Source organism: Manis javanica, chromosome 4 (genome assembly GCF_040802235.1).
Source record: "Manis javanica isolate MJ-LG chromosome 4, MJ_LKY, whole genome shotgun sequence".
NCBI classification, from domain to species: domain Eukaryota; kingdom Metazoa; phylum Chordata; class Mammalia; order Pholidota; family Manidae; genus Manis; species Manis javanica.
The window spans coordinates 144,100,992-144,116,340 of NC_133159.1; the positions used below are offsets into that span (position 1 = coordinate 144,100,992).

Genomic DNA, 15,349 nt, shown 5'->3' on the forward strand with positions numbered 1-15,349 from the left:
CCTCTGTCAAATGGAGGGCTGTGACTACTTTCTGTTACTTTAATATCAACAAGACTAGAACTGTTGGAAGTGAGCAATCTGGGGACTGTGCAGAAGGTAGCAACCACTCTTCTACTTTATAAGATTTTCAAAATTGCTAGAATTCAGTTAGATGAAGTGAAAGAGATTTATTTGTACATGTGGTCCCCATCTTTGATAGAAGGGCTTAAATAAAGTAGAGAGGAATATAGAATGATAATTTGAGAGCCATGTGTGTAAAGACTGAAACCTCTGTTTGTGGTTAAATCCTATAAACCTGATGTATAGGGTTTAGATAATTCATAGGTCAAATTATGTGTTTCAAAGCTGGACTGTGCATGCTATGAAATTAGTACAGTCTTCTGAGGGTTCCTTCCTGGGAACAGTACGGGCAGATCTCATTTCATTGTACCTTGCTTTGTTGTGTTTTATGGATACACATATTTTACAAATTGAAGGTTTGTGGCAGCTTTGCATCAAGCAAGTATACCAGCACCGTTTTTCCAATAGCATTTGCTCACTTTGTGTCTCTGTGTCACATTTTGGTAATTCTTGCTCTATTTCAAACTTTTTCATTATTACTATATTATGGTGATTTATGATCAGTGATTACAGCTGTCCAAAAGCTCAGATGATGGTTAGCAGTTTTGAGCAATAAAGTACCTTTTAATTAAAATAAGGTATATTGTTTTTTTAAGACATAATACTTTTGCACACTTAATAGACTACAATATAGTGTAAAAATAACTTTTATATGCACTGGGAGACCAAAAAATTCTGACTCGTTTTACTGCAGTGCTGTGGAACTGAACTTACAGTGTCTTTAAGGTATGACTACACCATTCTTCCTTAGTGTACTGAATGTTCAAATTTGGAGCATTCTTCAGCAACCATTTGTCCTCATCCTTCTGTTCAGGGAATATAGATGAGAGAGGGAGGTGGGGTGAGATTATAGGGATGGAAGGTATGTGCGACAGTTAAAGTAGAAAGTGTACTGCTTAAACTTCTTCCTGAATGCATCTCCTCGGGCAAGGGAAACAAAAGCAAAAATGAACACATGGGACTACATCAAACTAAAAAGTTTCTGTACAGCAAAGGATACCATCAACAGAACAGAAAGGCATCCCACAGTATGGGAAAATATATTTGTAAATGACATACCTGACAAGGGGTTAACATCTAAACTATGTAAAGAACTCAAATGCCTCAACACCCAAAAAGCAAATAACCCGATTAACAAATGGGCAGTAGATATGAACAGACACTTCTCCAAAGAAGAAATTCAGACAGCCAACAGACACATGAAAAGATGCTCCACATCACTAATCATCAGGGAAATGCAAATTAAAACCACAATGAGATATCACCTCACACCAGTAAGGATGGCCAGCATCAAAAAGACTAAGAACAACAAATGCTGGTGAGGATATGGGAAAGGGGGAACCCTCCTACACTGCTGGTGGGAATGTAAGCTAGTTCAACCATTGTGGAAAGCAATATGGAGGTTCCTCAAAAAACTCAAAATAGAAATACCATTTGATCCGGGAATGCTACTCCTTGGAATTTACCCAAAGAATACAACTTCTCAGACTCAAAAAGACAGATGCACCCCTATGTTTATCACAACACTATTTACAATAGCCAAGAAATGGAAGCAACCTAAGTGTCCATCAGTAGATGAATGGATAAAGAAGAGGTGGTACATATACACAATAGAATACTATTCAGCCATAAGAAAGAAACAAAGCCTACCATTTGCAACAACATGGATGGAGCTGGAGGATATTATGCTCAGTGAAATAAGCCAGGCGGAGAAAGACAAGTGCCAAATGATTTCCCTCATTTGTGGAGTATAACAACAAAGCAAAACTGAAGGAACAAAATAGCAGCAGACTCACAGACTCCAAGAAGGAACTAGTGGTTACCAAAGGGGAGGGGTGTGGGAGGGTGGGTGGAGAGGGAGTGAGAAGGGGATTGAGGGGTATTATGTTTAGTACACATGGTGTGGTGGGTCATGGGGAAAACAGTGTAGCACAGAGAAGGCAAATAGTGAATCTGTGCATTCTTACTACACTGATGGACAGTGACTGCATTGGAGTATGGGTGGGGACTTGACAATATGGGTAAATGTAGTAACCACATTGTTTTTTCATGTGAAACCTTCATAAGAGTATATATAAATGACACCTTAATAAAAAAGAAAGTGTACTGCTTAAACATCTCCAAAAAGAGAAACCCGCCTTGTCTATAATGTTCAATCCTTTACAACTCTTAAGTTCTAGAAATGTTTCCTTGTGTTTCATTCAAGCCTTTAGGATGTAATAACTATTTCTTCCTTTGTGCCTGTATTAGGCACTAAGTTCAAAGATAAACCCTAGAGGAACTTTTGGCTTGTTAATTTGTCATTTACTTCTACCAATGTTTTCATCAACTCTTAGACCATCAAAAGAGCATGGTTTAAAATCAGGGTTTTTTGTGTAGTATGGTATTAATGATCATATGATATATACGTTGATGCCACCAAAATGAAATCAACACGTTAGTCTGGCTCTTATAGGACTTTGTTAACAGAAACCCAGATTGTTGCCATCTTTTTTTACTTGTTTTCATTCCTATCTTAACTTTAATGCCTTCCAAATATAGATGCCAAGTTTGTCCATTTTAGGAGAATGTATTTTACTCTCATTAAAAATACATTGGCCTGATTTTATCAAAGTATGTTAGTATCTTAGAATTTATGAAGAATCTTATAGTACTGTGTTTAGAGCTGTGGATTTCTTAGGTTACTAAGTGATAGTTTAATTATACTTGCTTTTTTCTACCCCTACAATTAAAAACATAAATTGAAGTAGACCAGGAATATATTCCTTATAGAGAAGTGACACTTGTTATTGAAGTTTTAGCAAAAACTGATCTCTTGAAATGTTTGTAGGACCCAAAAAGAGGGAAACTTTTGAGGATTTTGATGTTAACTGAAAAGCTACCCATAAGTAACATACTTCATGCCTCTTCTGATATGCAAGCTTCCAATAACTACAACTAATTTATTTGCCCCAAAATTTTCTTTGTTTTTGAGCTTGTAAACCCACCTATTTTTATTTCTTTTTAACCCTTTCACCCAGCTTACATTTCTAATGGAAATGTTCACAATTCTTCAGTAAGTTTAGTTTGCTGTGGTGACTTCTTTTTCAAAATAACAAGGCAAAACTTGTCAATTTCACAGAAATTTCAAAACAGCACATCAATAATTTAGGCTGTGCATTAGTTCATTTTTCAGAAATCCATAAAATAAATATCTTAAATAAGACTGAAAAAAAAATTTAGGCTGTGACAAAATTGATTGCTTATTACCTTTTCATTTACAGAAATAATACAAATATTATCAATAACATATTTGCCTAAAATTTAGGACAATTTTCTTTTACGTTTTACATTTGCTTCTCCTGTCAATTTGTGAAATTGACTTTATTTTTACTAGTGCAGTGTCTTAAAAACATAAAATACAGGAATTCTGAATGTTGTTCCTCTCTAAAATTTTCCTAATATTAAATAGATTTGTCTGTATTGATGAAGTATGCTGGTGAATTGGTTAAGTATCTCAAGTTAGGAGGAAAAAATCAGTTTCCATTATCTTCCTTGCTCTTTTCATATGATATATCAAAGCATATATCCTATTGTAAGCACAAAATATTTAAAGCCTGTATTATTGTAGTGACAATTTTAAGAATTAAATTGTGGTTTTAAGTAATTTCTTTATAGTTCATCTACTTCTATATCTCACATTTAGAGGAAAATAGAATTTTTTAAATGGTTGAAGAAATTCAACTTATATTTTAACTTCAGAAATGGCACTTACATTTTTAAGTAATAAGCAATATGGGTATAGCTATGTTCATATTAGGTTTATCTCTGGTGTTCATTACCTGATATAACCTGGTGGGTCTTATGGAAAACCTTCAGACACCATTAGAAAATTGAGATCATCTGTACGTAACCTCATACCTAGGAGTGATAACATTACTCTGATAACAAAGAATAGAAACCCTATTTAGAATCATGGGTCTAGATTTTTATCAGTATCATAACTGAGTCAATTTAATTATTTATGAGAAATTAGTACCTATTTTCTCTAACTAAATAATAATTTTAAAAATTCTCCATAACTCCATCCTCAGAGAAGCTTAATGTAAAGTTTAAATCATACCACTGAAAATTTTAAGAATAGTTGATATTTATTCAAATCCCTTTGAATTTTAATAAATAAGAATAAGTGCCCTGGAGAAGACAAGTAATGACTCTATAGCATCTTACTACGCTGATAGACAGTGACTGCAGTGGGGTGCGGGGTGAGGACTGGATAATATGGGTAAATGTTGAAACCACAGTGTTGTTCATGTGAAACCTTGATAAGATATCAATGATACCTTAATTAAAATAATAATAATAATAATAAAGCTGCTGGGAAAAAGATAAAAAAAGAGTAAGTGCTCATTGGAACAGTGAAATGACTGATTTTGATCAAGAAAAGTCCAAGTACTTACAGATTATTTCTGTGAGATTCAGCTTATTTGTTGGAGAGATGGTGGAAAGCTGCTTTAAAATGTGCCCTTAGCCAGAATGCCTTGCAAGTAGACAACCTTTTCAAAAATTTCCATCAGAGTTCTTTTTGAAAGAATACTTCATATTCTAGAGCAAGACCTCATCATATCTAACAACACGTTTAAAGTGACTAGTTGAGCAAAAGTGTTGTACATCCTAAATATCCAGTACAGGATTTTTCATAATGCTTCATTGGTACTGTTATATTTTTTTCCTGATTGATCACCATGTAACACATTTTATCTTTAAAGGGCCACTGTTTTAAAATGCCTCTCTTCAGGAATCTCCGGCATCTATTTCTTATTCTATACTATGCTTGGCTGGCTAGCCATAGTGAGAAAGAGTCTGGAGAGCAGTTCCTTTGAACAAGTGAAGGATCTGGTACTAGCATTCATATCAGACTAAAATGAGCAAGTGAAAATGACACTGATAGGTGCTCTCATTTTGATTCTTTCTCTCAGTGTCACCAGCCTTCCATGTGGAAACAAATGTGTAGGGTATTTGGTAGGGTTTAATTGTGGTTAAATATCAAGCCAGTGAGGGAGAATCTATAAAAAAAAAGCATGCTAGAAATTGAATATGCTGTGCATCATGTGGTTTTCAGCTCAGCATTCTTATTTATTTGTGTTTTTGCTTTCAGGAGAAAACTTTGCCGAATTCAGGTCTGCAGGAACTGACGATGGTTTCACTGATTTTAAAACTGCTGATAGTGTATCACCACTAGAGCCACCAACAAAAGACAAAACTTTTCCAGCAGCCTTCCCCTCAGGAGCTGTGCAGCAGAAACAACAAGCGCAAGTGAAAAATCCCCTGAACTTAGCAGACTTAGATATGTTTTCCTCAGTAAGTTGCAGCAGTGAGAAACCACTGTCTTTTTCCACTGCATTTACTGCATCAAAATCTGTTTCTGCACGACCACAGCCAACAGGATCTGCTGCAACTATGACAGCATTGGCATCCACTAAGCCTTCTAGTCTGGCTGATGATTTTGGAGAATTCAACCTTTTTGGAGACTATTCTGCTCCAGCATCTGTTGGGGAGCAGGATGACTTTGCAGATTTTATGGCTTTCAGTAACAGCTCTGTTTCATCTGAGCAAAAGGCAGATGTCAAATATGATACCCTTAAAGAGGAAGCAAGCCCTGTTCCTCTAACCAGCAGCTCGGGCAGCACAGTGAAGAGTGGACAGAACTCAGCTGCTGTATCTACCAAATATGATGTCTTCAAACAACTTTCTCTGGAAGGATCAGGACTAGGTGTTGAAGAACTGAAAGAGAACACTGCTTCAGGGAAAAGTGATGATGAGTTTGCTGACTTCCACACCAATAAATTTTCGTCCATGAACTCGGACAAATCCCTGGGAGAGAAAGCAGTGGCTTTCAGACACACCAAAGAAGATTCTGCCTCAGTGAAGTCCTTAGATCTCCCTTCCATTGGCAGCAGCAGTGCTGGCAAGGAGGATTCGGAAGATGCACTCTCTGTTCAGTTTGACATGAAACTGACAGATGTGGGAGGAGATCTTAAGCATGTCATGTCTGATAGCTCTTTGGATTTACCAACAGTTAGTGGCCAGCATCCTCCTGCTGCAGGTGAGGAATTGGTGAGATTGCTCTGGTGATGGTAATGTAGGTTTCAAAGATGGTTCTGTGGGTGTTGATTTACAGAAGAGTAAAGCTGTGACTCCTAACCTTTATGAATTTCTAATAATTAAGCTCTTCATTGCCAGTCCCCTTAACGAGGTGTTAATTTTGATTCTTGGCTATATGGATGCCATGAATACTGTGGGATTTAGATTGGATAGCTAAAATACTTTTATTTTTGAAATCTAACACCAGGTTGGTGTTAGAGGCAGATAAAAGTCCACTGCTAAATGAATTCCACTTTGCCAGAAATTTTATAGACTTTTGCTGTGTTAGTAATGTTGCTCCATTTCTGTGAATGAGGTCAGTGTATCCTTCTCCATCTTTCTTCTCTTGGGTATACTGGACAGCTGCCAATGTAGTATTTGTTTGGTTCACAGAAACTAATTTTTGTTAGGTCAAAAAAGTAAAAATGCTTAGTCAGTTGTACTGCAGTTTGCCATGTCCCTACAAGAGAAGAAGAGGGAAAGCACTTGTGTATCTATGTCCTGTATGCCAGGGTCTTGCGAGGAGAGGGCATGACTTGTTAATTGGATTCAGGTATGGTTTTCAGTGTTAACTCTGTTACTGGAAGTATTAAATTGTAACAAATCTGTAGGTAGTAGAATTGGGTAACTACTAACTTTCTCTTAAAATGTTTGAAAACATAAGGGAGCCCTCTTTAAATTCTACGTGGACTTACATGTAGCAGTTTATTCTCTAGTCCAACTTCCTATCATAAAAACTAGATTCACAAGTGTCCTAGTTTTTATTTTGTTTTGTTATTTGATAGATATATAGAAAGATAAACCTATTTTGTGGCCTTTAATAATGAAAAATATCTCAGTATTAGTGTATTATTCTATAAAACATTGGCATATATGAAGGATTTATTGTTGGAGAGGGTCACAGAAGACACTTCAAGTTTACAGAGCCAGGCAGAAACTGTGAAGTATTACTCCTTTTGCATATATCAAATTGGTAAGTCAGAAAACAAAACTGCATCCATCCTTTGGCTATTGAAATGTTGGGGCTATCTTTAAACAGGGTGTGCAATCAGGAGCAAGCTCTCCGACACATGAGGTGTTTCTCACTGCTACTTGCTAAGGCATTTTCCAAGCGCAGTGGGCTGTCTGCAGAGCTCCTTGTATTCCTGTCTACTTATTTTGTACTTTTCCTCAGATGTTTTGCTGCTGTTTGTTTGATAGAGTGATTTTGTTCCTTTTTTGTATGAGCTGCTTGAACCACAGCAGCTGGATGCAAAGTGCTCCATTTTCTGGACAATATTTGGTTTTTATTTTAAAATCTCATAACATGTATACTAGCCTTCAGGACTCTGAAGTTATTACTTAGAAGCTATTTTTCTGAAAGTGAATCTGTATTCTTTCACAGTGCCAAGCTAGATGTCTTTATTCGATAAGTCTCATCTGGGTTTGGGATGTCTTTTTTTTTCTATTTTATTTGGAGATGGGAGTTTGGCTTTTTGACTGAGCCTGTTCTGATGGACCTGTTAAAATAATCTTCTGTGCTCATGTTCTTTTATGTATGTTTGGAACATTCCCAGCTTGGAACCTGTACTATTTAAGCCAAATCTCTTCAGTTTGAGGATTTCTTAAAAGTAGATTGTTTCCTCCTTTTGACCTGTAAACTTCCTGTCAGAAAGGAGCAGTATCCCTTTAGAGCGGTTGATAAAAGGGGTTGATGTCTGACCAATGAGCTATATTGTTGTTGAGCAAAACTACACACATGTATTTTAGAGGGTAACTGGCAGGGACTGCTTTGATGCAGTTTGGTTTTACTTTTTCCTCATGTTCACCACAGTATCTCTTGCTCTCTTAGTTTGAGGGTCAAAGGTACTCCTTGTTGGAGAAGTTCTTAGTGGGCTGATGAAGCACAAATAAAACCTGGTAGATTGCTATTTTTGGACCTGAAATCCTGTTTGGAAACCCTAACTTAACTCTGAAGGGGATACTGTCTCTTTTAACTCTTGCTGTAATTCTTTGTATGGAAGTTAGGCAATACTAAGAACTGCCTGATTTCCCTGCCTGGTATTATCACATTTAACTCTTTGAGCCCTTGCTGCGTACAATTTCAGCTAGGCTGCATTTGCCCATCCTGCCCACACACACTCAGTGTAATCTCTCTGGCACTGAAGCATCTTGCTGTGAAGTCATTAAGATCACCTGGCTTTGTTGGTAGCAAGAGCTTACCCTCACTATGATGTTCTCAAAGGGTTAGCAAGACCTCTGTAGCTAGCTAGCTACCTACCTGTAAAGTAGCTCTTCTTTGACATTGAAAATCTTTGTATTTTAATCAACACCTTTTTTTTTTGGCTGCTTTTCTGATGTCCTTTTTTTTTTTTCAATTTAGACATTTTCTGTGTGAATGTGCCTTTTTGAACTTGCTTTGGTATATTCCTCTGCCAATACTGATCTGCATGCTTATTCTGATGACTTCTTTTCCAGCTCTTCTGTACCATTCTCTTTTGTGATCTGTAAGTCCTATGTTAATAAATAATTCTTTGGCATATTTTGAAAGTGTGAGGATGTGTGTAATTTGTCCTTTTCAGGGTTAGACCAAAATATACCTGGCCCTTATCAAGTTTAAAGCAATAGCATCTCCTGTGATGAGACGTTTTCCCCTTTTGCTTGTTTTCTGTCTTCAAACACCTTTCTCCTAAGAAAGTATTGGTACATTTTTGCCTTTTCCCCTTAAAATTCCATTGATACACATTTTTAACATGACATTAGATTAAAATACAACTTTGTTTAAAAAGTAAGTGTAAACTGTACACTACTGCACATGATAGAAAATGTACTCCTTTCTTCTAGTAAGGAAACAGTAGTTTTATTGCTTAGTAACCATCACAGAGCCTATCTCCACTAAGAGTTAACTAAATAGAGAGGGAAGGTGAGGGGGAAGATCTAAGACACTATCTAATAACTAGATATCTATAAATTCAATTTAAAATAAGTCATCAAGTGATACTGAGATGGACTTCTCAGCAGAGTAAATATAAACTGAATTTAAATTGATAATTTCTGTAATGGAAGGTGTTCAGTGTTAATACCAAGAGGTCTTAACCTGAATTTGATTTGAGTTTGGAATCGGGTACTCCATCCTCTAATTGTAGAGCACATTATCTTTCTAACTTCAGAATATATTATGAGACCACACTCAGTCTTTTTTTTTACTCATAGTCCATCAAGCAAGTTCTTAAAATGACTTTAGGGGATATCTCAGAGAAAGTAAGCTTTAAACCATTTTCATTTTTAAGAAAACATTTCTAGAAAGACCTACACATTTAGCAAAAAGAGTAGGTCAACTTTGGAAAATGTTTTTTCTACTGTAGAGTATAATAGCAAAAATCGTGGGAATATTATTTTCAGATCAGAAACACAAGACCAATCAAAACCTTGGCATAAAAAGTTGCTTCCATGGTTTAAATTTTTTTTCTTATATTTTGAGGCATTAGTTCTTTGTTCTTTTTAAAAATTTGCTGCAGAAAGGATGTTAAACCACTGAAGATAAAGATTTTGAATATGATTCCTGTGAGTATCTGAAATAATCCATTTGAGAAAGAAAAATGTGCATATTGGGGTTTGGATTAACTTTAAGAAAGGCTAAATCTGCCATTCAAAAAAAAGCATGTTTTCCAGAGCATAGTGCTTAAGAAAGTTAAGAAATACTTGGTTTCAAGAACCTTGTGTAAACATATTACATTTCAATTATGACATGTGCTGCTAACTAATTTGGAAGAAAGAGATCTTGGTGAAGCCTCCATCTAGTGATAATACCAGCTGCCCTTTGTTTAGAATTTTCAGGTGCCATATATAAAACCAGTCTGGTGGCTTTGGCTAAGGAATTCCTTTGTCAGTGGAATTATCTAATGCTAGATTTGTCCGTCTGGGACTGCTTTAACTCCTTTCTGCATTTAATCTGAGCAGGCTTCAGAAAATGACTGACTATAACTGTGTAAAACATAATCACATTCACAAATTGAGCAATTAATGTTTCCAGAGTAACATTACTTTTTTGGAGGAAGTTTTAGTAATATAATAATGTAAACTTCAAATAAAGACTTGAAGAACTCTATGCTGTAGCTTCAAACAAACAAACAAAAAATACTATGTTCTGTTTACCTCAATGCCAAGCAAAGTATGATAAGTGCTTGACTTCGTACATCAGTGCCTGAGAATTTATACAAATGTATTTATATTCTGCAGTCACTCTGTTGTTCACATTAAAATCCCTCCTGACTTTTAAAAGGAACAAGTGAATGTGAAGAGAATGCTGGTAATATCAAAGAAGTTGAGCCAAATCCTAAAATAACTCAAAGTATCTGATTTTATTTTAAATGAGCTGCTTCTAGCTTTGTTTTTCCATCAGTTATATGTTTTTGATAGGGCGCTTTGAGAACACAATAGAGTCATGTTCACAGGAGGGTCTCCTGGAGGCTGACCTCCCTCGCGTGACCAGAAGGCCCCAGTTGTACTTGGCATCTTCTGTGCTCATTTGGTGGTGTTTGTTTGTTTTTTTTCTTGCATGTGATTTTTAGTGATGACTACAAGCACTGTATATGTTGATGCCATTCCTTGGCCTTCCATCCCCCTCTGATTTAAAATATCCACAGGATTGCCACTTTTCTTTATTGAACATAAAGCACTGACAAAGAAACCTGTAGTGTGGATATCATTTAAACTGTAGTAAGATGAGTCTGTACAGGTGAGGAATGGGAGGTTTCTATGCAGATTAGAAAGCACTGGAAGGCAATTATACAACAGCATTTTACAGCCTGTCACACTTACACTGTGATCACTTTCATTCCTCCTGTCTTCAACAACACCCTAATGGTGTTCAAAACTTACTTACAGAGCACAGACCAGGTTTTATACTGAATAGAGGATGTGATCTGACTGATCTCAGAGGGTAGAATAGGGCCAGGGTAGAGAATTTGAAATGTATACATATGTCATCATTTGCTTTGGTAAATGAAGTTTGGATTAAACCAATATTGAAATTAAAAGCTATTTCTTCCTTAGTCCAATGAACATTTTTATTGCTATATAAAACACGAGTGAAGAGTGGAATTTGCACATGTATCTCCTTTTTTCTTTTTCTAAACCCCTTTTTAAAACTCTTAATCACCTGGCCATATGCTTATAGCTTAGAAGATGTCTGTGGGAATTGGTATGGCATTCTCTGTCCTGTAGTGGTAGCTCACTTTCTTTGTTTCAAGAAATACCTTACCTTCGTGTGCAACATCTGTTCAGAAGGGATTTGAATAGAGGGATTTGAAGAGGGTTACTTGCTAGCATAAGTGAGAAATCCATGCTTGATTTGAGATCCATGATAGAAAGCAGATTATATAGTTTATTCCTTTGGTCTGTGTAATAGGGCATTCCTGGCTGCAAACAAGTAACATGTATGAAAGCACACAATTTGGTGTGTTATCTGTGTGCAATTGCAGTTCAGCTCAGCACAGCCTCCACAGTTCTCCAACAGAATTGGAAATACAGTAGTGATTCTGTTTATTTTATTGCATCCCATCTCTGTTTTTTTTTTCCTTTTTCTCTTGCAATGTTCGGAATTTGGCTATCAAGTTGAAAACCCATCTATAGTAACTTCAGTAATTAGAAAATAGAAATAGAATGTGGGTTATTCCATATTGTGTTTCCAGACAGGGCTTCCATCAATGTGTTGTAAGTCTTACAGAATCTTTAATATTTTAAAGGCCATCATACAATAATATACACTATTTGCTTAGAAAATGTATAACTGTTAACATGGGAAATGAGGAATTTTCTTGATTTTAACCTACCCTAAACTGATTTACCACATTTTTTTCTTAGAAAATAGTTTACTAATATTCACCATGCCAAGAAATACTATTTTTATATTGTTCATAAATGCTAAGGTTTAGGAATACAATGTTCTCATTCCCTATGTAATACCAGTTTTAGTATTTCCTTATGTATTCAAGTGAAGTACACTTTAGTAAATTATTTTTTTATACAATAGTAGCCAAAGTATAAGTAAAATTTAAAAGTCAACCTTGCGGCTTGATTTTAGCATCTCATATATTTACCCTTCTTTATTTTTTTAAGTATAAAAGATTTCATCTTAAGTCTTTCATTTGGTCATTTCTGTGGGTTGCTCCAAAAGGCAAAATGTTACACTTGTAATTTTTAATAAAAATAAGATTTGTTGAAGACGTGGATAGTATAAAAATAACGAAAAGCTCTTCAGCTAAGGTAATCCCTTATTGCCTAAAGTGCCTTTTACCTGATTATATTCTAATCATTTCTGGTTTTTAGCAACAAACCTTTTTTTCTTGTTACATAATTGCACAAAGGGTCTTTTTATTACCATGGCAACTTGGCTGAACTAGAGCTTAACTTTTCATTAAATTCATCTTCAGTCTCTAGGAAAATTGCTACCCTTTAGTAGATGAGATTCTGGGAGCAGTTCGTAACAAAGCTTCCCCAAAAGAGCTTTCTGGTAGGGTCTAATAATAAAAATATTTGTATTATGAAACAGTCTTTTGAGTGTACCCTTTAAAGACTAGTTTTGTTTAACTGCATTGGCCTGCTGATTGAATTTCACGTCATTTGAAGCAGGGCCCTTTCTGATCCCTTTAAATAATGGGGAAAACAAAACACTACCACCAGAGACTAAGGCATTTTGCCTCAAGTCTTGTTTCATTCATTCTAATCTATACATTTTTACCTGAATCTTTTTTTTCCTGTTTAATAAGCCATATTTGAAAGGCACTATTTATACTATAGAATTTTAAAATACACTGGTTGTTCTGTGAAAAGGAACTGCTTTTCACTTGGTTGGCCTTTTTGTACATGGAGGGCTTTCCTTTCTTATTATTAATTTAGTACCCCTTCCCTAATAGGGTTTAAAGAAAGAGATTTGGGGTATACTAGAGCTATGGAAAGGTCAGGAGTGCATTAACTCTTGAGGAAAGAAAACAGACAAAATGACCCAGTGTTGGTTCACTTACTGACTTAGTTAGGAAGATCTGGGTCACAAAACTTTTGAACATTTTCCTTGTAAATCATGTTTGTGGTTGTCAGAGAGGAAGTCTTGCATGTCTTCTTGCCTCATTTGCAATGACAAAAATGAAACTAAACGTACGTCAGCCAGACCAAGCAGACAAGCGCTGCTGAAAAGCTGGCTTCTCCCCCCCAGCAATATTCAGCCTAAGCTGGCTTTGATTTTTGCAAATGGGCAACTTTCCCTAGTAGGACTACTAAAATGATGAGTCGACTTTTCATTTTTACTTTGAAATAATTTCATTTTAGGCCTTAAAACAGCAACTAAATGCCAAATTGAGGCTGATGGCAACTCTGCTGTACAAATATTGCTGCTATGTATTGCTTACTGGACATTGAGCCAGGCCCTTCATGCACAGTTAACTGTCATATCACAGCCTTTTTCCACGTACATGGTCTTCTCATCTTACAGTAAGCAAACCGAGGCTAAGAAGTGTTAAATAACTTGCCCAGTGTCACACAAGTAGTAGGTGGCAGAGCGGGGAGTTGAACCCAGGTCTAAATCAAAAGTCTACATTCTTTATGCTGTTTTATGCTACCTCTTACATTATTTAACCATATATTAAAAATACTTTGTAAAATAAGCCTTCTGCCCCAGTATTTTCTTCTTCTTTCCTTTCCTTTTTTTTTTTTTTTAATGAGGGGCTGACATATAGTTGAAGGAGAAACAGGAGCCCAGTAGGACCTACATTCTATTTTTTAGGGACTAAAGTAGATTAGATTGATTTTCCTTTCTTCATATTCGATCACAGCGATATGATGTCCATATTGACCAAAATAACAACTAGGTAAGTAACTGCTTATTAAAATCTCGTATTTGGTCTTGCCTAAGACAGAAACTCCCAAGAGGTGATTTAAAATTAAGTAACATTATTTTCACCTTAGTTTTGAGAAGCTGTCAATTTCTAATTAGTTTGTGATGCACATTTCATATGACTGTGTTTTAAAGGAACATTTTCCAACAAAGTCAAGATAAAAGAGATATGTTTTAGTCAGGGAATATTTTTTTGTGTAAGTGCATTTTAAAGTTTATAAGTGGACAAAGTTTATAAAGTGGATTTATTAAATAACCCTAATCATATCAAATAGTATATATATTGGTAGATGATCTTTCTTTTTTAGTAATTTTTATAAACAAAGAAAATGAGTCTTTGTAACTAAATATAAATGCGAATTCAAGGCTAATGTGGGTTTTTAAAGATCAGATTTTGCAACCCAACTCCTTTAATTTTAGCACAAGCTCTAAATTTAGTGAACTCCAGCATAGCATAAAGCTAATCAAACATGCTAGACATTTTGCTTCTGCAGGATTTAGGGCATTTTGCCTAAAATCGTGAGCTTGCCTCTAATTGTGGGGTCTTATTTCCCTTTCAGATATAGAGGACTTAAAATATGCTACTTTTGGAACCTGCAGTAGCAATTTTGCAGTGAACACACTTAAGGGCTATGACTGGTCAGACAGGGATGATGCATCTCAGGGCAGAAAACTCTCTCCATTTGTCCTCCCAGCAGGAAGCGGGTCCTCAGCTGCCTCAGTTCTTCAGAAGAAAGAGACTGCCTTTGGCAGTTCTGAAAGCATCACGATGACATCTCTCTCCAAGGTAACCACTTTGGCAGGCGAAGATGCTCTTCCAGAAACTACCTTCCCAGCTTTTGCCAATTTTAAAGATATGCTGCCTCAGCCCAGTGAGCAAAAAGAATATGAAAGTGGGGACTATACAGATTTCACAAGACAAGCCCTGCCTACAGCTGAACAGAGGCAGGAGGCCACTTGCCCAAGCCCAGCTTCCAGCAGCGCTTCTCATGACACTCCCAAGGAATGTGCAGATGACTTTGGAGAGTTTCAGAGTGAAAAACCAAAAATCAGCAAATTTGACTTTTTAGTGGCCAATTCACAAAGCAAAATGAAATCCAGTGAGGAAATGATCAAAAGTGAGCTGGCGACCTTTGACCTTTCTGTTCAAGGTGAGTAGCTTTCAACATAGACTTTTACTTTCCTAGTTTCTTCCACTGAAGTTCTCGATGTTCTTTCTTTTTTTTTTTATTTTTT

General features: G+C 36.1%; 1 protein-coding gene across 19 annotated transcripts in view; it reads left to right on the plus strand.

Annotated features, from left to right (window-relative positions):
- The window catches only part of SYNRG (synergin gamma), a 107,539-nt gene that overhangs the window by 58,437 nt on the left and 33,753 nt on the right, over positions 1–15,349 (plus strand). For 15 of the 19 annotated variants that reach the window (XR_005063627.2, XM_037027032.2, XM_037027030.2 and 12 more), the window contains 2 exons: positions 5,258–6,205; positions 14,674–15,264. Coding sequence is in view for 18 of the 19 variants with exons in the window: in XM_037027032.2 (XP_036882927.1) it covers positions 5,258–6,205; positions 14,674–15,264 (1,539 nt within the window). In the remaining variant the exon portion in view is untranslated. The remainder of the gene's footprint in view (positions 1–5,257; positions 6,206–14,673; positions 15,265–15,349) is intronic. The other 4 variants (XM_037027027.2, XM_037027038.2, XM_037027036.2 and 1 more) reach the window with 2 other exon arrangements.